This window comes from Notechis scutatus, chromosome 2 (assembly GCF_049901735.1).
Source record: "Notechis scutatus isolate UNSWTSFEM ecotype Mainland chromosome 2, rNotScu1.2, whole genome shotgun sequence".
Lineage (NCBI taxonomy): Eukaryota > Metazoa > Chordata > Lepidosauria > Squamata > Elapidae > Notechis > Notechis scutatus.
In genome coordinates this window covers 175599329-175623084 of record NC_142010.1, presented here as the reverse complement: position 1 = coordinate 175623084, position 23756 = coordinate 175599329, and the positions used below count along the sequence as shown (strand labels likewise).

Below are 23756 nucleotides of genomic sequence, written 5' to 3'. Positions count from 1 at the left end.
CTGCAACCGTCATAATTATGAGTCAGTTGCCAAGTATCTGAAATTTGATCATGTGACCATTGGGAGTCTGCAACGGTCGTAAGTATGACAAAATGGTCATAAATCACTTTTTTCAGAGCAGTTGTCACTTTGAACGAACTGTTATAAGTCGAGGACTAGCTGTATTTTATTATAAACTACAGGTACTCCTCTCTCACTGACTGCCTTGTTTAGTAACCGTTCAGTTATGACAGTTAAAAAAAAGTCAATCAAAATCAAGTCATGATTTTTTGCATCTCATTTCATTTTAACACAATCTATGTGTATATATTTCTTTTTAAAATATAATTCTGAGAAGGCATCCATGAGTTTCACTAGATTATCCAAGGGGTCTAGGGACAAAAAGTTTAAGAGTGCTAATTCTAAACCACTAACATCTTTTTTTTCCAAGTTTTATTGGATTTTTATTTTTAAGTATATATCAATATCAATACATGAACAGTGTGGCCTCTGGATATAATCCACTTCGATACAAACAGCAGTAATGATAATCATAATAGTTGTTATATTAATCAAACTGATATAATCCTAGTATTAATATACATGATTTTCAGAATAGTTATTCAATATTTCAATGTTTCATTTTAATGCCAATGATATTATAAGCATACATGATAATACCATCTTTCAACCTCTGATCTTTTCTAATTATTACTTACATTCTGTTATATAAAAATTATATCTGCTAATATTCCCTCTATTTTTTATTTCTACCTCTATTCTAGCTTCTAATCAGGTCACCATTGCTAATCCTAGTATTAATACACATGTTTATATTAAGACATAGTCCTTCATTATTTGGTTGTTCAAAGTCACAATATGCCATTCAAGTACCAGTCTTCCTATTATTTAATAATACTATCTTTCAATCTCCAATCTTTCCTTCTAACTATTGCTTCATATAAAGGTGTGTATTCTTATTTCTACCTCTATTCAAATTTCTAATCAGGCCAACATTATATTCGAAAAAAATATAATAATTCCTTTCTATCTATCATCTCTCATCCGTTTTAATACTTCAATTCTTATTCATTTTTTGACTTGCCTCCCATACTCCTCTCTTGGATCTTTGTATGTATCAACATCTGTATCTTCACCATTCATACTGAATATTTCTCCCATCTCTATCCTCCTAAGCTGCCAGGTCTCCAGAGTATCCACCCAAACCCCTATCTCCCTTTCAAAATTATCTTCCAGGTTATCCGATTCCATTTTTAAATCTCTTAAAGTACTTTTCCCTTGGTTTATTTCATCAGTCATTATTGTCTTTATCGTCTTCTCTTTCTCATCTTCTTGCTTTGTTTGCTGGTTTGTCCATTCTATCTTTTCTTCCATTCTTTCTGCTATCTCCTCTCTTTCCTGGACTCTTTGATCTTCATTCATTATCAGTTGTAGCATATTTTCTATTTTCTCATATATGCCTTGCATTAGGTTCTTTATCTCTCTGTGATTCTTTTATATAGTTCCCCTAATGCTTTGAAACATCAGCACCATTTCTCTTGAAATCTCACACATTCCCCCCGATGGAGCATCTTGTCATAACTTAATAAGTCCCACTCTTGCTCAAGTCCAAAAGCAATATGGTCCAGTCCAATGTTACTCCTCAGAAAGTTCAATAATCATAGTTCTTTACATCTCAGGATTAATTAATTCCATTTGAGTAATCCAGGCAGCTTCCGCAAATCAAAAGTCATTTTACTTATGTATCTTCCTTATTCTGACAATAGAGTCTCCAGTAATCATAAAGTAAATAGTTATAGAACAGTAAGTGTCCCCACAGTCCTCCAGATGAATGTTGTTTATTTCTCTTATCAATTTTTTTTCTAAACTTGTAGGGTCTGGTATATTCCATTCACCAGTAGATGGCGGCTTCAGCTTAGGTTTCAGCATTGTTTCAAGTCTTATAGATTTGATTAATCAAATTTAGTTCAATTTATGGAAGCAAAGTTGGCTATTCAAGTAGAGACAAGTAGATAGTTCCAGCATTTTATAATGCCCAATTTAAAAGTCCAATTTTCTATATTTTAAAAGGTCTTTAGCTTTTCTCCCCTTAGTTCCTTTCTTTTGGGTCTAGGATTTTTCTCTCTATGGTTGTTTGCCACTTTGAGAAATAGTTCTAAGAGTCGATTTTTCTGGATTTTCCCCTTTCTTTTTTTCTTTAAAGTTAGGGTCTAAATAAAAAGGAATCTTCTCACCCAGCTCCAATCTCTGTTCATCTACACTGTTCCTGCACATTTCTTAGTTGCCTCAGCTGTCACAGCTTCGTGGCAGCCATGATTGCTGCCTCTTCCCCTCATTGTGGATGAGAGGGAAGAAGCCCGAGGTTCAGCAGGAGAGTTGCTGCTCTCCGCGACCTGCAGGGCACCCCTATTTTCTTTACCATCTCTACAGGGTGGCGTTAGCTCCTTTTGGAGCCCTCCAACAGGGATAATTCAATGTGGGAGCGCCTCCAATATTCCTGCAACATCAGCCAGAAGTCACCACTACTAACATCTTATTGGGAATAAAAGAGAGTAGCTTTTTCTTCCTGCATGCCTGAAAGGACACTACTAAAATAGCAACAATGCCTTACATTGTCAATAAAAACTTACCTTCTCTTCCACAAAACATTTCACTATAATTAATTTCTGAAACATGGTCAGCCTAAAATCCCAGGGAATGTATGGCTTGTCATCTTTTTTTTTCTTTTCATCAGCTTCAGCCTTATAGCCTTCCCACTCTTCTGGATTGATACGAATATCAAGTTGCCCTAAAAAAATCATAATAGTTTCAAGTCATTTTCACAATGGGGTTGATATGATATTAGATAATGACTAATTCTATCTCCATATGGTTCATTAAAAATATGGCTCTTTTAAAAAATATGGCCATAATGATGTCTCACTGGAGATCATGTGTTGGTAAGTATATACCCCATATTTAATTTAATTTAGTTTAATTTAATTTTAATTTAATTAATTTAATTATTATTTAATCAGTCATTCTATTGAGAATCAATCATTGTGAATCAATACATATACACATTGGTTGATAAAACTTACATGCAGTTAAGACATACGTGTCAATGTAACAAAATTAAAATAACCAATAATAAACTGAAGTTAACATACAATTTATAAAAATAAATAAAATAAACCAGAAAAAGATAAATGAAACAATTAAACCATATAATTAATTCAAATTAACGAAAATTAAAGATGAAAATAAAAAACTAATCAAATGCGCATTGGAAAAGTTGGGTCTCTCAAAGATTCTGCAACACAGGAAAATATGAAGAAAAGCTTAATTCTAATGGAAGGGTATTCCTTTTACAGGCAGTCCTCGACGTAGGATCACAAATGAGCCCCCAATTTATGTTGCTAAGTGAGAAATTTGTTAAGTGAGTTTTGCCCCATTTTATAACTTTTCTTGCCAGTTGTTAAGTGAATCACGGAAATTGTTAAATTAGTAACCTAGTTGTTACATGAATCTTGCTTCCCCATTGATTTTGCTGGTCAGAAGGTCGCAAAAGGTGATTACATGGGACATTGCAACCGACATAAATACAAACCATTTGCCAAGCATCTGAATTTTGATCATGGGAATGCTGCAACAGTTATAAGTATTAAAAACAGGGGTGGGATTCTACCGGTTCGCACCTATTCGCTAGAACCGGTTGTTAACATTCTAAGCAGTTCGGAGAACTGGTTGTTGGAAGAAATTACTGGCCTAATCCTGTAAGGAAGGCAGGAAGGAAACATTCTGGTGTTGCTTACAGAAACTGCCTCTCCGTTAACCCTTATTACATGCTTGGCAGGAATAGACTTCCTGTCTCAGGAACTTCTCTGGAGTTTTTTTTCCCTTCCTTTCCTGGTACTTTGCTTGTGTAGAGTGACCATTCAAAGTTACAATGGCACTGAAAAAAGTGACTTATGACCATTTTTCACACATGACTGTTGCAGCATCCCCACAGTCATGAGAGGCCAGGCGAGGAGATGAGTGCCTCGATGTGAGTGATATTGAGTTGGCCATGCCCAGCCAATAACATCACCACCAAGTCATGCCCACCAACTTAGCCACGCCCACAGAACTGGTTGTTAAAAAATTTGAATCCCACCCCTGATTAAAAATGGTCATGAATCACTTTTTTCAGTGCTGTTGTAACTTTGAACGATCGCTAAATGAACTATTGTAAGTCGAGGACTATTTGTACTCTACAAAAGTGGGATATTACCAAAAACATCTCCTGTGAAAAATGCACTGGATGTTTAATTTGCTTGCTTTACTCATGTTGTTCTTTTTCCTGATCTGACTCTAATTTCATTTAGCATGCTTTCAAACCCTAATTTTAAATCCTGGTTGCCATTAACTCTAATTAGTGTGATATATAATTAGTTTAAATGTAGCACTATTACACATGACAAAGAAAGAAGAGAAGCAGAATTTGGGAATGGTATCAATGTTATTGTGGGGTTTTTTTTTTACTTTTTATTGGAAGATGTTGTGAGAGCTATTATTAGAAACCAGCATTTTTAAAGATTATAAAAACAATGGAGAGGAATGGAAAAATAGGAGAGATTCCATATCCCCCAAGTTGCCTCTTGATTTGCAAATCATGGCTTGCAGACAGCCAGGATACTGTCTTAATGGGAGTATTTGCTGACAAAGGAAGAGGCTCCAATTATGCAAATACTAGTTGACAAAGTAGGCTTTAGTTGCTGAGACACTCATTAGGGGACTTAAAAAGAAATGTAGCATGGATCTCTCCCACAGTGGATTCACTGAAAAGCAGTCTGCCATTGCAGACAGCAACACTAAACTCAATCCCACAAGGTTTATCTTTTTAAAATAAGAGGCTCCAAAAAAACAAAAATATAAACCAAAACAAAGTTGTATATGACTAAAATACTTTCCTTACCATTTGTATTTCCCAATGCAAGCTTCTCTGATATTGTTCTTTCTTATGCAAATTTCTCTAATGTGAATGTTTAAAACATAAAATGAAGTGGCAGCTGCACTTGCTTTTACATGGCTATAGTTCTCCCCTTTGGGAGAGGTTTGGAGTAGATCAAACTAACTAGCCAGAAAGAACACCTTTAAGCACTTCTTCCTATGCTGTCTAGTTTGGAAAACAAGATCTTTATTGCAACTAACAGAATAATAGAGTTGGAAGGGCCCTTGGAGATCTTCTAGTCCAACTCTCTGCTCAGGCAGGAAATGTGACACCATTTCAGACAAATGGTTATCCAATCTTTTAACTAACTAACTAACTAACTAACTAACTAACTAACTAACTAACTAACTAACTAACTCTTATTAACCATTAAAATACAATTAAAATGTACACAGTATGCAATCTTAAAAAGGGAATTTAATTATTTGAGAGGATTCCAATTTGTGCAGGAAAAGCATAAAACCATTTCTTGTATAAACATTTTTTACAATCTCTTTTCAGAAATATGTTACCTAGTTTAATGAAAATGGGCTTGAGCAATATGTCTTTTTGAATGCCCTCAAAACTTGGAAGTGTTTCTTCTAAGTCACAGCACATAAACCACGTATTTTCTTCCAGCCATGGAATCTGAGGTTTGGCAGGCCTCTCCTGTTATAAAGATGATAGATGTGTCAAGTAAAATGGGCAAAAGTTGTATAGAGAATATATTCAGGCTACACATTAGATAAAACATGAATACAGTTGAAGAAAATCCAAAGCCTGACGTAATTACTGTATCGCCTAGTTTTCTGATTAAACCTTAATCTCATATCTCTGATCAGCTGCTTAATGATAACAATACGGGTACAGGTCATCTTTGACTTACAGCCATTCCTTTAGTGACCATCTAAAGTAACAACATTGAAAAAGTGACTTATGACCACTCCCTGTGCTTATGACTGTCACAACATTTCCATGGTCAGGTAATCAGTATTTCAGGCACTTGGCAACCAGCATATATTTATGACAGTTACAGCATCTCAAAATCACATGATTGCCATTTGCAACTTTCTCAGTTGGCTTCCGACAAGCAAAGTCATTAAGATTCACTTAATGACTACATGATTCACTTAACAATCATAGTGATTCGCTTAACAATTGTGGCAAAGAAGGTAATAAAATTAGATGTGACCACTTAACAATTGCCTTGCTTTCATAGCAGATGTTCTGGCTGAGGACACTCTATCCTTTTTTTTTGTTAGAGTTTTTCTATTTTTGCTATTCTTTTTCTGTTTCTTCCCCTTTATAGACTTTAAAACACCAAAAAGAACAGCACCTTTCTGGGTATTTAAAAATTAAGTGGATTTGAAGGCCAATACCTACAGAAAAGGAATATCTCAGCCTAGCACTGCTCAGGCCTTTCCTTATTTACTGACAGGATGCTTGGCTGTATCCTGAATGGTTGTATCTCTATTCATTGTTTCTTATGTGTGTAAGGGTGTTTGGTAGATAGACAGACAGACATTTTATTTTGGTCATTGACTAATAAAAGTATATTCAATTAAACAAACAGCACAAATCTATCCCCTAACACAAGGACAATTAGCAACTATTTGTATAAGGATGTTTTGTTTTTCTTTGTTTTCTTTAAATTCTCAATGAGAAGTTAGAATGCTAACCTCTTGTTTACAATGACTAAAAATAGAGATTTGAAATTTCTCTAATTATAAAAATCATGCCCCAAATACCTTATCCAAACCAGCAGCTCCACGCAGGAAAAAATTCCATTCAAGGTCTGTAAGTTCTTCTTTCTGCCGCATGATTTCAATGCACAGCATGAAGCTGTAGATGAGTTTGTGCTGTTCAAAGAGGCCTCGGGAAACATTAGTGTAAGTTGCATAGAGAGTCTGACTAAGTAGGATTCCTAATCGCAATTGCAGAAGATCATGTTTTTCAGAAGTTTCAATTGTTGCATTAAATAGCTACAAAGAGAAAGGAAAAGAAAACTGGCATTAAAGAGGATAGGGAAAGTGAGATCCTGAAATTAAAAAAAAAAGAAGCAGAACATTAATTTAGATTTTTAAGGACTTTTTTATCTGGCCTTTATTGTTTTTAATAAATAAATGGAAGTGGTGAACATACCTAATACTCCTTCCTCCTCTTCTTTTTTTCCACAACAACAATACTGTAGGTGAGTTGGGCTGAGAGATGGTGACTGGCCCAAAGCAGTGGGCCAACTAAGTTTATTTAATTTTACATGCTGCCTGACTCTGAGTGAAGAATAACAGAATTGACAGGGACCCTGGAGATTTTCTAGTCCAATCCCTACTCAAGCAAGAGACCCTATACCATGGTTGTCAAACTTGCCACGTCACGTGATGTTTTACGACATTTTCCCCATTCGCCGAGATGGGGTGGGCGTGGCCTGAGAGTGATGCATCTGGCCTGTGGGCCATCCGTTTGACATCCCTGCCCTATACCTTCAGACAAACGGTTATCCAATCTCTTCTTAAAACCTCCAGTGATGGAGCATCCACAACTTCTGAAGACAAGCTGTTCTGCCAAATAATTGTTCTCTCAGGAAAGTTCTCCTTATTGGTTGGTTCTCTCCTTGATTAGTTTCTATCCATTGCTTTTTTCTACCTTCAGGTGCTTTGGAGAATAGGTGGACTCCCTCTTCTTTGTGGCAGCCCCTAATTAGTATGTACAGTTCTTCTGACAAATTATCTTATAGAAACACCAGGATCTAACAAATGAGGCAACCAGCTTTATCTGTAGTTATCTCAATCAATAATAAAGCAAGTCATATTGCAAATCATTTTAGCAATTAAAATGAGTTTCAGAGCCAATGACATGGAGGGAATTGTCTTTGTTACATCAGTTTTTTATGAGAAAAAAATTAGCTAATGGAAATATGCAGTTGAAAGAAAAGTTACCAACCTGTTTGAAATATTTTAAAGAAAACTGATACATTGGATCAATATCGGAAAGACTTGCAATTACAAAATACATAACTGATCCTCGAGTAGCAACAGGGCGATATTTTTCTCGAGCAGCGTTTATCTTTTCTTCTGTAGTTTCTGCTTCTACAAGCCTTATTTTAATGGCACCAGAGGTAATCTAAAAGCACAAATTTAAATTTTATTTAAGGGCTTATATTTCTCCCCACAATCTCTCATACATAAAATGGCTTCCTCCAATAAGTCCCTAAATAATAGGTTTGAGAATAACTGGCCCGAAGTCACCCATGGCTGAAGGTAATCTTAAACCTGAGTCTTCTTGCTCCTAATGTTGCTTTATAATCTTTATAATACTGTCTCATTTTAAACATGGAACAAATTTTTCACAAAGAAAGCTGCTGTACCATTTGGAAAGACACAGATAATAACAATAACAATATTTAATTTTTGCACCTTTTAGGGGTTCAATGTGCTGAAACCATACTCAGTTACAGTATGTAAATTTTTTCATATTAGGATTAGTAGGATTATAACTGAAGACTGTGTTTCTAAGGTGGATTAATTGCTCTAAATTGGCTTGATATATGAAGGAGATTCTTTATATTAGGATTATGAACTGAAGTAGTTGCTGGCAACTGTTGTAAATCTAATGATATCCCTGTAATGTAAGACTTAATAAACTGATTTGTGATCTTGGCATAAACAAGAGGTTTTTTACGTGTCATCTTTTTCATATTCCGTTGTTTGCAGATAATTCAAGAATAGAATCTATTTCTTAATGAAAAATGATAGTATTTCCACTTTGTAATATGCAAATGTCAAATAAGTTACTCCAATTATTCAAATGTAACCTTGTCTAGAATATAATCACTGAAAACCACAAGCTTAATATATTTCCTTGATTATGAGCACGATTAAATTTGATGATAGGTATATATGTAGGTAAGTAGACATACTGTATAGATAGATAAAAGACAGACAGATATAAAATGCATCCTGCCTTTGAGTCTTGAAGTGTATTGATGAGTTCTTCATTGTCCAGAATATTCCCTTCTGATGTAAAAAGCATTTTTAGAATTTTATCTTCAATTGCTTTCAGTTGATTCTTATCAGCATTGATTCTTATAATGAGCTGTGTTCTTTGCTCCTCTAGCTCTGGTCTCTCTAATCGCACGACATCACTGAAATGACAGGTAAAATGAACAATTGGTTAACATGAGCTATGTTATTATAAGTTAATGTTTTAACTATTATTCAGTACAAAAATCTTTATTTCTGATCCTTTGGAGCATAGGATCACAGCCACCATTATGCCAAAATGAGTATCACGACACTATAATACAAGCTCCACTACTCTCTAACTGCATCTCAATTCTGCATGCAAGCCTATAATGGATAGAAATTGTATTGCTATGTCATGGTGCAGATTTTATTATTTGCCTCTTTCCCTGACACCCAAGTGCTAGATGGGATACTTTATAGAAAAAAAAATTGACATTCACAAAAGAGAAGATCAGCACCACCACCCCAAAAAAAACAAAACAAAATAGCTTAATGTGAAGCAAGCTTGGGCATATAATTCTGATTGCCCATAAGGCAAAAATAAAGTAAGAAGGGGAATGCAATGAAGAAGTTGGAAAAGGAAGACATTTTCAATTGTCTTTGAAAATATATTTCTAGAAATCCTCAAAACATGAGAGCTGTTTCTAGAAATAAATGAAGAAATGAAAATTTCTAATGTAACTTGGAATTAATGCTATCATGATTACAGATAGTCCTCAACTTATGACCACATTTGAACCCAAAATTTATGTTGCTAAGTAAGAAATTTGTTAAGTGAGTTTCCCCCCATTTTAGTGTTCCATGAAATATTTTAACAAATGTATTTTTAATTGCAATCATTGTTAAACTTTTGGTAATTTCTAATTTGCTTTGCTAGAAACCTACAGAATATTAGAATATCAGAACATGATACTATAACATAGTCTATTGGTCATAAGGGTCTCTAAATTTCTTATAGGTTTATAATTAAGAGATGATTTTCTAGAAATATTTCATTGTATTTCTCCCAAATATAAATTAAAACGACTGATATAAAGGAAAAAATGCTTATAATCATGTGTAAACAATCTCATTCAGGAGATGGCATTAGAATCATAAACCCAGCAGGCATATGCATATTGTACCAAACTGCAGCATCATAAACACAATGAACTGTATTAACCAGAGTTCTCCAAAGCAGGAAATTATACTTAACTCGTCAATGAATACCTGATTGCTTTCTCCTAGCCATGTAGGAGTCTCAAAGTGGAAGCTTCTGGGCAAATTTACAAATGATTTTATTTTTTTACAATAAACACTGTTATGTAGCAATGATTTGGAGCTCTAATTTTCCAGATAGAATAAAACAAAAAAAATATACAAATATTTAGTGTTTTATATAACTCCTTTCAAGAGCTTCTTAATGTTGATCCGGATATCAGCAAGTGCTTTCATACTTATCTTCTTATCAATTTTCTCAATTATAAAAAAAAAAGCAAGTGTTTGCTGTGGATTAAAAGTTTAGTACAAAAAGATTGGATTGAGGAGGAATTTTACTTAGTTTCTTGTTTGGGCTCTAAGTGTCAAGGAAGGAGAAAAATGTTTATTCAACAGAAAATATTTTTTCTTATCCATTTTGTTTTCCAATATCAGAATTAGCTCTAATCCTAGGGACGCAGGCAAAAAAAAACACACCTCAGTTTGAGGTTAAGCATGTCTTCAGCATGGCCTCCCGTAAGGGGGAACCACACTTTAAGCCTGGTGTAGGTTTCTTTTTAGCTTTTACAAAAGGATAGCACGTCAGTTGAGTTAATAAGAGAAGGCCAGGAATAGCAGTTGTTTTAAGCAGGTCTTTTTCCTTAGATTTATTTATAAGTGATAGCCAATGCCATATTAAATGATATGGAAACTATAAGGAATGAAGGTGTGGCCTGTTTTTAATCTATGCAAATGGAAGTTTCACACCTTTTTGCTGCTGTTCCCAATACAAAGCACCAGAGACAATAAAATATCATAAAATAAAAAATGGCAGAGGTAGTTTTCTCCAGAAACAACCCTCTGAATGGAAGCTGGAAAGAATAGTAAAATTTACAGAGTTACAGTAATCAGCGTTGGATCATTAAGCATGGAGATTTTAAATAATTTATTTGTTAGAACTCATTGGAGTTGATATTGATATTACCACATTTGATAATGTGATATTACCACATTTGGGAACATTAGTAGGTTCTTTCGTGATGCTTATTAGCACATAGCCACATTTCAGTGAAACACATTCTTCTGATACCGATGAATATTAGATTCCACTACTTTGTTTTATCTAATTAATGAATATATATAATATTTTTTCACATCTCGCAACAATAATAGAAGAAACTAATATTGCTTCATGCAGGTGAGATGAGGCTACAAAGAAATTGAGCAGAATTTACACAAACAGTCTATAAGATTGAGGTTCCTGCTATATGCTATAGACATATTCCAAAATTACACTAAGAAATAGAAGCAATACCTTAGCAGTTGATCTTCCAGACCAGATCGGGTAACAGTAAAATTTATTATGGTTACTTTGATGCACACCTATAAGAATAAGAAAAAAAGAAAACCATCTTCATGTTTTAAAAAAATGTTATATTCAGATAAAAAAATATTGATAAAAAGTTACAAATGACCCTTCAAAAGATGACAGGAAGTTCACATTGCAGTCTAGTGGATGTTTACTCAACTGTAAATCTCAGTTAAGGTCTCTTAATGAAATAGAAGTTATATATTTTATAAATATTTTGAATTCTGAAACTGGTTGCAAAGGCCTTAAGATATCCCTGGATTCTGCAAAGCAGTTAAGAACTACCAAACAAACCAAGCTAATGTGCTTTGATAGGACTTGATATTCCCAAGTACAGATGACATTCTTTAACAGTTTCAGTTGTTGTTACATTGCTCATTACTTCTGAAAAGTTATACAGTAACTGTGCAGAGGTGGTATCCAGCAGGTTCTGACCAGTTCTGGAGAACCAGTAGTGGAAATTTTGAGTAGTTCGGAGAACCTGCAAATACCACCTCTGACTGGAGATTTTACAGTCTCCTTCCTCTGCCATGCCCACCAAGCCATGCCCACAGAACCGGTAGTAAAAAAATTTGAATCCCACCACTGTAACTGTGGCCTTGAATTGATTTTTCACAGTTGGACTATAAAACATTTAATACCCCACCAAAATCATTTTATGGTGACATGAAAAAAAGCAACAAAATTAATAGCCCAATACTTTCTTCTTCCTTATCTTCTAATATATATTATTTCTTATACTGTAATGTCACTATGTTGTACCTTTTCCTGCCCTGTTTCAAATCATAGGTGAAGATTTAAAATGTGCACAACAATGTTGCAAAAAAAGTTAAGTATTTTAATATATAACAGAGAAAGAGGCAGAATTTAACATAAAATGCTTTTTTCCTTAGCCTTCCAATGTCAACTATAGTATACAGTTTAACTTCCTATTACAAAATCTACTATATTTGACTGATACATAGAAAATTCTGATGTAAACAATATTTATCCAGATGCTGAATCATTCACTAGCTGATTCACAACTTGAGTTAGCCTAAGGCTTCCTTTGACAAGGTTCTGTTGGAAAAGCCATTGTGGCTGCTTCTGTGTAATACTTCAAGCTATAATCAATCATTTATTTAACCCAAAAGGATAGGTTTACATAAAAAAGTATGTGGCCTTGAAACAATAAACCACATTAAGACTTAGTGTAATTGTATATGAGGAGACCTTCAGAAATGGGGTGAAGAAATAGTATCTATGGAACAAATAAGAATAAGCATAGCCTGCACCTGCATTTTTAGCAGAGAAAGAGGCTCGAAAGGGACTCTCCCTAAATTCTCAGAATGTAAAAGAGATGGTGGGCGAATTGTACTATCACACTTGCAAGATTCTGTTAATGTATCCTTACAATAAAGTAGAATTAACTCATCTAATCATGTGTCCTGTGTGATATACCTGGGAAGGCTGACACTAAGTTCACATATGATCAAAAATAAGCACAGTTACTAAATATTAACTGTACCAAAAAAGAGATAGATTGAAACCAGGATTTCTAGCTCATTGTATTGCTTGCGTAACAGAAAGAGGTACAAGAATGCCATAACTGATTTCATTATAAAAGCAGGAATTGTTTCATAATGGATCCACCACTTTTCTACAATAAACAAACTTACTTGAGAAGTTTGTCCTTTAATATACAGTATCTCTTGTTTCTCCTTTTCTCTCTCATATACCTTACCCTTGTAGGAGCTTCTGTATGAAAGTGTTTGAAAGTTACAACTGGTTCTATTGTTTTCTGTATAATTACTATAGCAGTTTCTGGGCTCCATGACCATATTTCAAATTACATTCTATTTCAAATGTTCATAAGTGAAAGAAAGTAAACAGTTTGCTAATTTTAGCCCATTTTTCTCCATAGAAAAAAATGAGAAGCAAGCTGATGAACATTCATACTTCCCATTTCTTATATTAAATTATGCATACAAAAAAATCCACAAAGCAAAAATCATGAAGCCCAGAAAGTATCATTAGCACACTGTCTATCAAATGTACAAAAACATTCCCAGTATAACTTTTACAGATGTTCTTAATTTAGATAAAGAAAGCCTAAGATGGTTTTGCAAACAAAATATACAATTACTTTAATTGAATGAAAAAATATGCCTTTTAAAAAAATTCTTAGAGTCCAATTTTATGTTGTCTACTCAGAATTATGCTCAATTGAATAACTACAGAAAATTGCAGCTCAGCTACAACATCTAATTAATATGATACCTCAGGTAAATAGTGGGGATTTGGCATTTTTGTTGTCATGTAGAACTTGAAGTTTCTATCATAATCTATGTCTGAATCTCCAAGGCGAATTAACAGTCTTCCTCCAGAAACAAAAGTCTGTTTCAAAAGAATAGGTTCCAGGGCTGGGTCAAGCGTTTCTTTAATCTATTGAAAAAGAAGAAAAGCATACGTTTTACTAAATACAATTTTGAGAAATCATTAAAAAAATCAGCTAGTGCATGCATGCATTAGGCTGTTTAGAAGAGATCAGGAACAAGAGGTCAGATTCTACAGCCACAGCCTACTGTAGTTGAGTCACAGTATCTTCATATATATATATATATATATATATATATATATATATATATATATATATATATATATATATATATATATATATAGTTATATATATATATATATAGTTATATATATATATATATAGTTATATATATATATATATAGTTATATATATATATATATATATATAGTTATATATATATATAGTTATATATATATATAGTTATATATATATATAGTTATATATATATATAGTTATATATATATATATATATATATATATATATATATATATATATATATATATATATATATATATATATATATATATATATAGTTATATAATTATCTCTTTTTCAATTTGGACTTCATCAAGCCAAAAAGACCAATACAATTGTCCCTATCCACAAGGTTCCAAGTCTCCAAATCTTTCTGGTGTGTCATAACTGCTACATCATATAAAGGGCTTTGAGGCATTCATATAAGAAGTCCATTGTCTACCTTTATCATTACTATCATTATATTCAATAAATATAGATAAAGCTGATCACTTTCTAGGATACAATGCTTTGGGATATCTCCTCCCTAAAATGGAAAAAAAGTATTTTCAGGGATTCACAATGATAAAAGGCACAACTAGGATGGTTCCCCTTCCACACCTCTTTTTTTATGTTTTTCAACTCAACAGACTATATAAAGAAATAATATAAAAGAGCTCAGATCTATATCTTTCAGCAGGATAACTCTCTAACATCAAATGGCATGGAAGCAGGGTCGGGGAATTGGGGAATAATAAGGCCAGAGAAAAACTGTGTTTTAAAATAACTGGACCTGGTTTGGAGCTATGGAGAAAAGAAGTTTAAAAATTCTACAGTACGGTACATCTCTTTTGGAAGAGGCAATTGGGCAACGAGTTGGAATGTAGCCTTTGACTTATGACCACAATTGGGACTGAAATTTCTGTTGTAAGTCATTGTAGTTAAAAACTGAGTCATCCCATGACGGGATTTTATGGCCATTTTTAATGTGATTGCTAAGTCGAATCACAGTCTTAACTATAAATTAAGTGACAAGTGTGTACAGAACTTAGGTTTCAAAGGATTTTATTATAAACTATTTGAAGCTTCTAACTATGATCCAATGTCCTCTATTCACACAGAATTCTCACAAGTGACAAATAACTGGCGTGGGGCCCAAGAGTGATACACAACCCTGGGGATGTTTGGTGGCTTGAGACACACCCTCCGCTTTTTGTAACATTTCAAATGTTTTAACTTGTTTTAATTCTGTTAAACCTGTTTGACACTGTTTTTTAACTACGTCTTTTTACAAGACCGCATGTTTTGTTTGTAAACTGCTCAGAGGCATTCATTCATGTGAGAAGGGCAGGGTAGAAATTTGATAAATAAAAATAAATAAACAAATAAATAAACATAGATTCTCCCAGAAGTTGAAGAAAGTCATTTTTCTTATGGAGATTTTAGCAAGCAGTTGTAGCCTGTGGAATAAATCTAATAGCTATAAATAAAATAATAATAAGATTATCGTATGTAAATGCAATAGATTCAAACCTCTTCTAGAAGCACAGGTAAACCCAGACGAATAGCATTCTCCAGTGTACGCAGGAAACCAGTGTCTGTGAGCTTAATTATTTTTAAACCACATTTTGCTTCTTTGTTTCTTATCCAACGGTTTGCCTGTATATTAAAAAAGATATGATTAAATGTGAAATTTTAATTGAACACTAAAACGACTGTTCATTTTATTTGTTTCTTAAAACATTCAGATCCTAAAATTAATTTCCTTCTTATTTCTATAATTGTTATATCAGCACAGAGTGAAATCAAAGTCTACTGTTTGCCTTGTTTTTTCAGGGTGATAATTAGAGGCAAAATGAGAATTTGAACCAATATTCCTCAGTTATGCTCATGCTTACGCAAGTAAAATTAAGATAAATACAAGAGAAGTTTCTACCACTGCCTACTATGTGAGATCCTCCACCTATGGCAAGGAATTCACATGAGAAAGAGGATTGTTATAACAAGCAGCAGAGGGATCCTTCAAATCTGATGCATATAATAGTGGTGGTATTAACAGTGTAGTAGAGTATTTTTTTAAGGTTTGAGAGAAAGAACACTGTCAGCATTGAGAATATGTCAGGGTTTATTTACTATCAACAATTCTCAGTTTATTTGCAGAAACTAGGAAATATGAATGCTTTCTCCTCTCTCCAAGTTTGAAAATGCACTGTATATTTTTTTAAAATATGGGGAATATCTACAGAAGATGCTATTGGCAGCATGGATTTGCAAGGTTCAGGAGGCACCTTCTTCATACATGGCAGTTATTAGAATGAGAATTTGATAAGGAACTTTTCATGAGAGCAACTAAATTATTGTTTACTGGGCTGTACTTTTTAAAACTCTTTTTCTTGGCATAAAGGGAAAAGAAAACAGACTACAGTGGCAATATGATAGGCACCTGATTGAGAATTACTTCAGTGATCCTGGCCTCTCACCACAGAGTAATGAATAAATGACCACATATATAGATTTTAATTTTCCTCTATTCTTTAATAATAAATTCCCTATTCTATCTAACCAATGGAGGAGAATGATATAATGGAAGCTGGAAGACAATGTCTAGTTAATTTGAAACAACTATGTCCTTTCTTTCACATAGCTACCTTGTTGTTCTACAAGTACACCTATTTTATTTATTTATTTTATTTATTTATTTGATTTGCCAATTGTTTACAAGATAAGTATAAGTGTATACATAGTTGTGAATACATGAAATGGGTACATATAAGAAAATAAAAGAAGAATAAGAGAAACAATAGGACAGGGACGGTAGGCACGTTGGTGCGCTTATGCACGCCCCACAGACCTCTTAGGAAAGGGGTGAGGTCAATAGTAGACAGTCTAAGGTTAAAGTTTTTGGGGTTTGGGGAAGAAACTACAGAGTCGGGTAGAGTATTCCAGACATTGACCACTCTATTGCTGAAGTCGTATTTCCTGCAATCAAGTTTGGTGCGGTTAACTTTGAGTTTGTATCTATTGTGTGCTCTTGTGTTGTTATGGTTGAAGCTGAAGTATTCATTGAAAGGTAGGGCATTGCAATGTATGATTTTATATACCATGCTTAAATCAGACCGAAGACGGCGTAATTCAAGGTTTTCTAGTTCTAGAATTTCAAGTCTGGTGGCATAAGGTATTCTACAACGAGTAGAGGAGTGGAGAACTCTTCTTGTGAAATATTTCTGGACTTTCTCAATTGTGCTAATATCAGATACGTAATGTGGGTTCCAGACTGATGAACTGTATTCGAGTATTGGTCTAGCAAATGTTTTGTATGCTCTGGTTAGTAGTGTGATATTACAGAGAAAAAGCTATGTAGGATTAGGTTAACAACTCTTAATGCCTTTTGGCTATGTGTTGCAGTGGGCTCTAGCACTTAGATCATTAGAGGTGAGTATTCCAAGGTCCTTTACAGAGCTTGGGTCATCAACAAGATCTTGACTATTCAGCTTGTATTTTATTTTCTGATTTTTTTGCCAATATGTAAGACAGAGCATTTATTTGTTGAGATTTGAAGTTGCCATTTGTTTGACCATTCTGATACATAGTCAAGATCTTTTGTAGGGTAGCAGTATTGTCTGTGGTATTGAACAGCTTTACATCATCAGCGAAGAGAACGTAATTGCTCTTAATATGATCACAGGGTCATTTATGTAGAGTATGAAGAGAGTTGGTCCTAGAACACTGCCTTGGGGACAGTAACTTCCATTTTGTTTTGTTTTGTTTTGTTTTATTTGGTAGATTTACATGGCCACCCATTTCAAATACATGACTCTATTGATATTGCTTTTTTGTAGCTATTACTGCTATACCCTGCCATTACAGAAGACTGCCAGATATTACTGTGGTATGTATTGAGCCCAGAAGTGAATAGTTATAGGGCCAATTAAAATGTTGAAGGATTTCTGGGTATTCAAAAGCCAACAGTTCTAGAAAGCGGATAGCAGCTATTGGATAGATCTTCTATAATAATTGAGAAAGAAGGAGGTGTTTGTTTGTTCAAAGAATCCAGATCACAGTGATAGGTTGGTGAAATTGTAGTTGAGAACCAGAGGGAAGATTCAAAGGATCAGTGGTCCAGTTTGACAAAGTCAATTCAGAAAAGCAGTGGCAAATCCCTAAATTCTTCTGTGACTTTCTTTTTCTTTTCAAACTATTAGAGCAAGGTGACAGAAGAATTATCCAGAGCCTAGAAGCTAAGCTGGATCTCTAAAGGAACATAAACCAACAATACTGAATAATAATTGCACACAAGTCTTTATAGAAACAAACTATATTTCTTGGATATGTCAGCTATGAATAAATGATTAAAATAAACACTTACCTGATCCTGAGGATCAATCATGAGTGGCCAGCGCCGTCCACGTGTAACTAGAATGCCATTTTCAGTTGAAACATAATCGCGAGGTAATCCGTCAGTATTCCACTGTCGAATTTCATAGGGATCTCCCAAAATATTTATAAGACTAAAGTCAGAACTAATAGGAATGTCTAGATCTTGGCATTGTTTGATCCAGCATTCAATTAACTAATTTGAAAAGGGAAACATAAATCAGGAAAAGCTATTTCAGTTACTGTAAGAAATGCTAATTATTTTAATCAAGACAAAGTTTGCATGAGAGTTAATAAGGCAGATGTTCAATATGAAGATATATTTAACTGGATGATCTGAAATTATATAGTAATGTTTTGGGATATAAATAATCTTATAAACCAAAATACCTTTCTCTTAATGAGATTGTCAAAATGAGTAGGACCATAATTCTGATTTTTCAGCAATTGCTTCTGACTTTGGTAGTGGAAAATTATATACAATTGTAGCTGGATAGTAATCAATGGAATTGGTAGATATAAAAGTTCAAGTACTGGTAAAAAGAATTCAATGGTCATTAACATTAAAAAAAACCTAATAATAAAAACATCCCAGATCCTTGGGAAGGATTCTATAAATATTTGGTTGACTGTGTAACCAATCATGAAAATCTAATTATGTCAATATTTTTGCTTTTGTAGGCATCTATTAATGATACTAATCAATTACAAAAATATGTTTATTTTTAGATAATTTTAATTTTTTAAACAATTTGTAATTTCCACTAAAACACAGGTAGTTCTGGACTTACAAAAGTTAATTTAATGACCGTTCAAAGTTAAAATGGCACTGAAAAAAGTGACCATTTTTTTAGTTACAACTTTGTAGCATCCCCATGATCATGTGATCAAAATTCATAGGCTTGGCAACAGGTTCATACTTATGACCGCTGCTGTGTCCCAAAATCATGTGATTACCTTTTGCAACCCTCTGGCAAGCAAAGTCAATGGAGAAGCAAGATTCACTTAACAACCAGGTTACAAACTTATCAACCACAGTGATTCACTTTACCACTGGGGCAAGAAAGGTGATTAAATGGGGCAAAATTCACTTAACAAATGTCTCAGTTAACAACATAAATTTGGAGCTCAATTGTGGTCATAAGTCGAGGACTACATGTAAATAAATACATAAGGGGGGAAGAGGGGAAGCGGAAAGAGAACAAAAATGAAAAGAAAGTACACAGTTATGAGACCTAGAGATAATGGGTAGATGAGGAGTAGGAAAGGGGATTCTGCAAGGTAATATGTTATGGTATACAAGAATACAGACTTTTAAATTGAAAAGACTGGAACTGATTTTTTTTGGTTTTTGTTTCTTTTTTTAAGGATTATGGCTAAATCACATATAGCTCTAACTGGAATAATTGTGGAAATGGGAATTTAGGATAAGAATGATAAGTGTAAAGAAGAATAAAATTAAAATGAATTATAAGGATTGTAATAGAAAGATTGATATCAGTTTCTATAATTAATTGAATACTTCTGAAACAATGATTTAGAATGCAATTGAGGGAAAAATACTATGCAGAATCTGACTTAATATATATATATGCATATGTGATAGGAGACTATTGTTATTAATCTAGAATGTGATAATTAAAAAGTAATTATATTATGGTAAATTATTATTATGAAATAAAGGGGAGTAAACTGAGGAATGAATAAGGTAAAAGGGTGGCACACTCAAATTGATAATTAAAGGGGGTTATTTTTTTCTTGAATTATTAGAACTATGATGAAATTAATTGAATAGTGAATGAAATAAAAGTATGTGATAATATTGCAAATGTGACAGATAAAGTACTGTATATAAGTATAATGAATATACAAATGAAATAGGAAATTTTAGATACCATTTTAAAATAAGATATGAGAATATTTAAAGAAAAATGAAATAAGCTATGATATGAATTGGAAATGAATATAATAATTGTGATGAATATAAATGATATGAAATTGATTATGATAAAAGAATATGTAATCAAGGCCACATTTTCATTGAAATGTAAAAACCTGGAACTAAATTGTTCACCAAAAGAGGTGTTTTTAAAATATAAAAAATAAAAAACTTATTAAAAAAAACAATAGCACTTAGACTTATATAGCGCTTCACAGTGCTTTTACACACCTCTCTAAGCAGTTTACAGAAAGAGCATATTGCCCCCAACAATCCGGTCCTCATTTTACCAACCTTGGAAAGATAGAAGGCTAAGCCAACCTTGAGTCTGGTGAGATTCGAACTGCCAAATTGCAGGCAGCCAGCAGGCAGCAGAAGTAGCCTGCAGTACTGCACTCTAACCACTGCGCCACCGTGGCTCATAAATATTTGACCTGAGCAGCATGCTCCCAAATCACTATTTCCATTCTAGGTTACAGTTTCCATTTACACATTTTTCTTTCTTTTTGATCTTGATTATTATTTTAAAGAGCAGCATCAAAAAAATATCCAGTTCCCTTAGCCACTCTTGATTACTGACAGCAAAAAGGGGAAGATCATGATTTGGCTGTGTAGATTTTTTTTACAGTTCTCCATATGTGGGAAAATTATTTGCACTTATTTAGATTTACAAGTGCTTCTATGATGTACAGCAGCGTTTATGAAGCATACCGGCTTCATAATAAGATAAAAATAAAAGTCAAATCAGTAAAAGTTATGGTCTAGAGAAAATAAATATTTTAATTTAACTCACCAATTGTCTATAATGTGCAGTAAAAGCCCCATAGTAGGCTACACAAGCAGCAGCTATGAATACATTTCCAGTGATATTTGAAATCTCTGCCTCAAAATTCAAAATACTTTCTTCCCATCGAACCTGTTCATCCCCTAATGCAGCTGTAAGTCTTCCAGCGCGGTTGAGACGAGCCTGAGTCAGTGCCATGGTCTTTGCTAAACAATGATAATTCTATTAGATCATGGTTATAATTCAGAGTAATTCATTTCATTAACTATTTTTTGTCTTTTGAATGACTAACAAAACACAGCACTAGAGTTAGCAATATGAAAGATTTCATTATGGAGTAATTCTTAAAAAATAGATTACGATCATTTGATTTTGTGTTGATAATCTGCACTTTCTTACCAAACTGCCTTCCTAACATAACATGACACATTTCTCACATATGGATATTTTGCTATTACATTTTGTGTGTACGGCTTCAGTGAAAATATGTTTTTGAAAGATGACTGTGTAAGCAGGATTTTAAGATGTTACTAAACTACACTGGTGAACTTTTACAAGCAGTCCTCAACTTACAACAGTTTGTTTAGTGATCGTTCAAAGTTACAACAGCACTATAAAAGTGCCTTACAACATTTTTCACACTTACAACAGTTGCAGCATCCCCAATGGTCACATGATCAAAAATTCAGCAACTGATTCACACTTACGATGATTGCAGTGTCCAAGGATGATGTGATCACTTTTGCAACCTTCTGAAAAGCGAAGTCAATGGGGGGAGCCAGACTCACTTAACAACCATGGCACTAATTTAACAACTGCAGTGATTCACTTAACAACTTTGGCAAGAAAGATCATAAAATGTGGCAAAACTCACTTGACAACTGTCATGCTTAGCTACAGAAATTTTGAGCTCAATTGTAGTTGTAAGTCAAGGACTACTTGTATTAGTACAGATTTCATGAGAGCTTGGAACTCGTTCCATACACTAAGAAGATAATTAAGAAACACCACTCTGAAATATTTTTTATAATTTTTAAAATAGGTACTTACCAAGGGTTTCTTTTTCATTCACACTTCTTTCATATTGATCTTGTAATTCCTGTATTTGTTCCTCTACCTGTCTCAGTTTTTTTTGCTTATCACGAAGGGTAGCTAAAGTTGCATCAAGTTCTGCCTAATCATAATACGAATTAATTCAAATTATTATTCTGCCATATATTCTGAATGTCTTATTTTATTTATTTGCTCAGTTGCTTTCGAGCAAAATAGAATATGGAAGAAACTACAAATAATTATACATTATCACTACTTATATAACATTATAAATTATATAACATTTAATACATATTCATGTTCACTTTGAGGAATCTCAAGATTTCCTCAAAATGAGTCACCATCTTTAAAAATAGAATTGCATCTGAATCAAAGTATCACAAATCCAACTCTTTTGGTACCATGCCAAGCTAACGATTTATTGTAATACCAATATAATTTAATATATTAGTAAATGGAACAGCTATAAAATATTCCTTCCTACACCCGTTCATGCACACATGCTTTGTTGAGAACAAAAATGTTGGAATGGGAATTATAACAACTTTCCTTTGAAAAGTTCATGGGCAAATAGGCAGCAGCAGAGATTTTCCTCCCTGATTTCAATTTTATTTTATATTGCCATAAGATGGTTCTCATTTATCAGATAATCAAATATTTCTGAAATATTGCTACTTCACTATGGCATGCCACCTAAAAACACATAAAGTGTATGGACTAATGATTTTGGGACATGTTAGCAAAATACATTAGATTCATTTATTCAATTTATAGAAATGCCAAATATATTTCTTCTCAAAGATATATAAATAACAACATTATAGCCCCCCCCCCCCAGCCATATGTTATCATATAAACATCTTGCTACAGAAATAAATCTTAATTGTTCTTCTAAAGATGTAAATGAAGGCAATTTCAGAAACAACACATTCCCTAATTTGGGGAACATGCAATAGAAATGTAAAGAGGAAAACAAAATAAAAACACAAACATTGCCACTCATAAAAATAAGCTGATGACTGAAACTTTAAAAAACATCATTCACTTGCAATTGCCTCAACTTTATATACAGACAGGGATTGTTCTGTGGGGAAGTGGGAAGTACATAAACTCAGTCCTAGCTTTGTCAGTTTGATTTAAAGGAGAGAGTTTGATAAAGAAAAAAAAACAATATTGAAATTGTTGTGGTAGCAGTGCTACTCTTCAGACAATGGTAATTTGAAGGGATATCTATAAAAGCTTAAACTAAGCAAATGTTCTCCATTACTGTCAGCTTGGTCTAAGTAAGCAAATGCAGAAGGGCAGGTCTAAAGAATCAGCAAATTCTTCTTTGACTCTATGCTTTTGCAAGACAAGAAGAGAAAAATATTCTATGCTCCTGCAGGTTTGGGAATGAAATGGAAAGAGAAAGAAAGGCATTTAACATCTAACACTACAAATAAAGAATTTTCATAATCCAAGACAGGTTACATGTCAATATAGGAATGAATTCTT

At 33.5% G+C, this 23756-nt stretch overlaps 1 protein-coding gene across 1 annotated transcript in view; it reads right to left on the bottom strand.

Moving 5' to 3' along the window:
* Nucleotides 1–23756, bottom strand: part of DNAH6 (dynein axonemal heavy chain 6) — a 181866-nt gene that overhangs the window by 40969 nt on the left and 117141 nt on the right. Inside the window, exons 53-63 of the mRNA XM_087957457.1 lie at nt 22260–22383; nt 21219–21415; nt 18479–18682; nt 15646–15771; nt 13778–13942; nt 11465–11532; nt 8912–9092; nt 7892–8071; nt 6700–6933; nt 5485–5620; nt 2631–2788 (exon numbers count right to left, since the gene is read on the bottom strand). Of these exons, the coding sequence (XP_087813583.1) occupies nt 2631–2788; nt 5485–5620; nt 6700–6933; nt 7892–8071; nt 8912–9092; nt 11465–11532; nt 13778–13942; nt 15646–15771; nt 18479–18682; nt 21219–21415; nt 22260–22383 (1773 nt within the window). The remainder of the gene's footprint in view (nt 1–2630; nt 2789–5484; nt 5621–6699; nt 6934–7891; nt 8072–8911; nt 9093–11464; nt 11533–13777; nt 13943–15645; nt 15772–18478; nt 18683–21218; nt 21416–22259; nt 22384–23756) is intronic.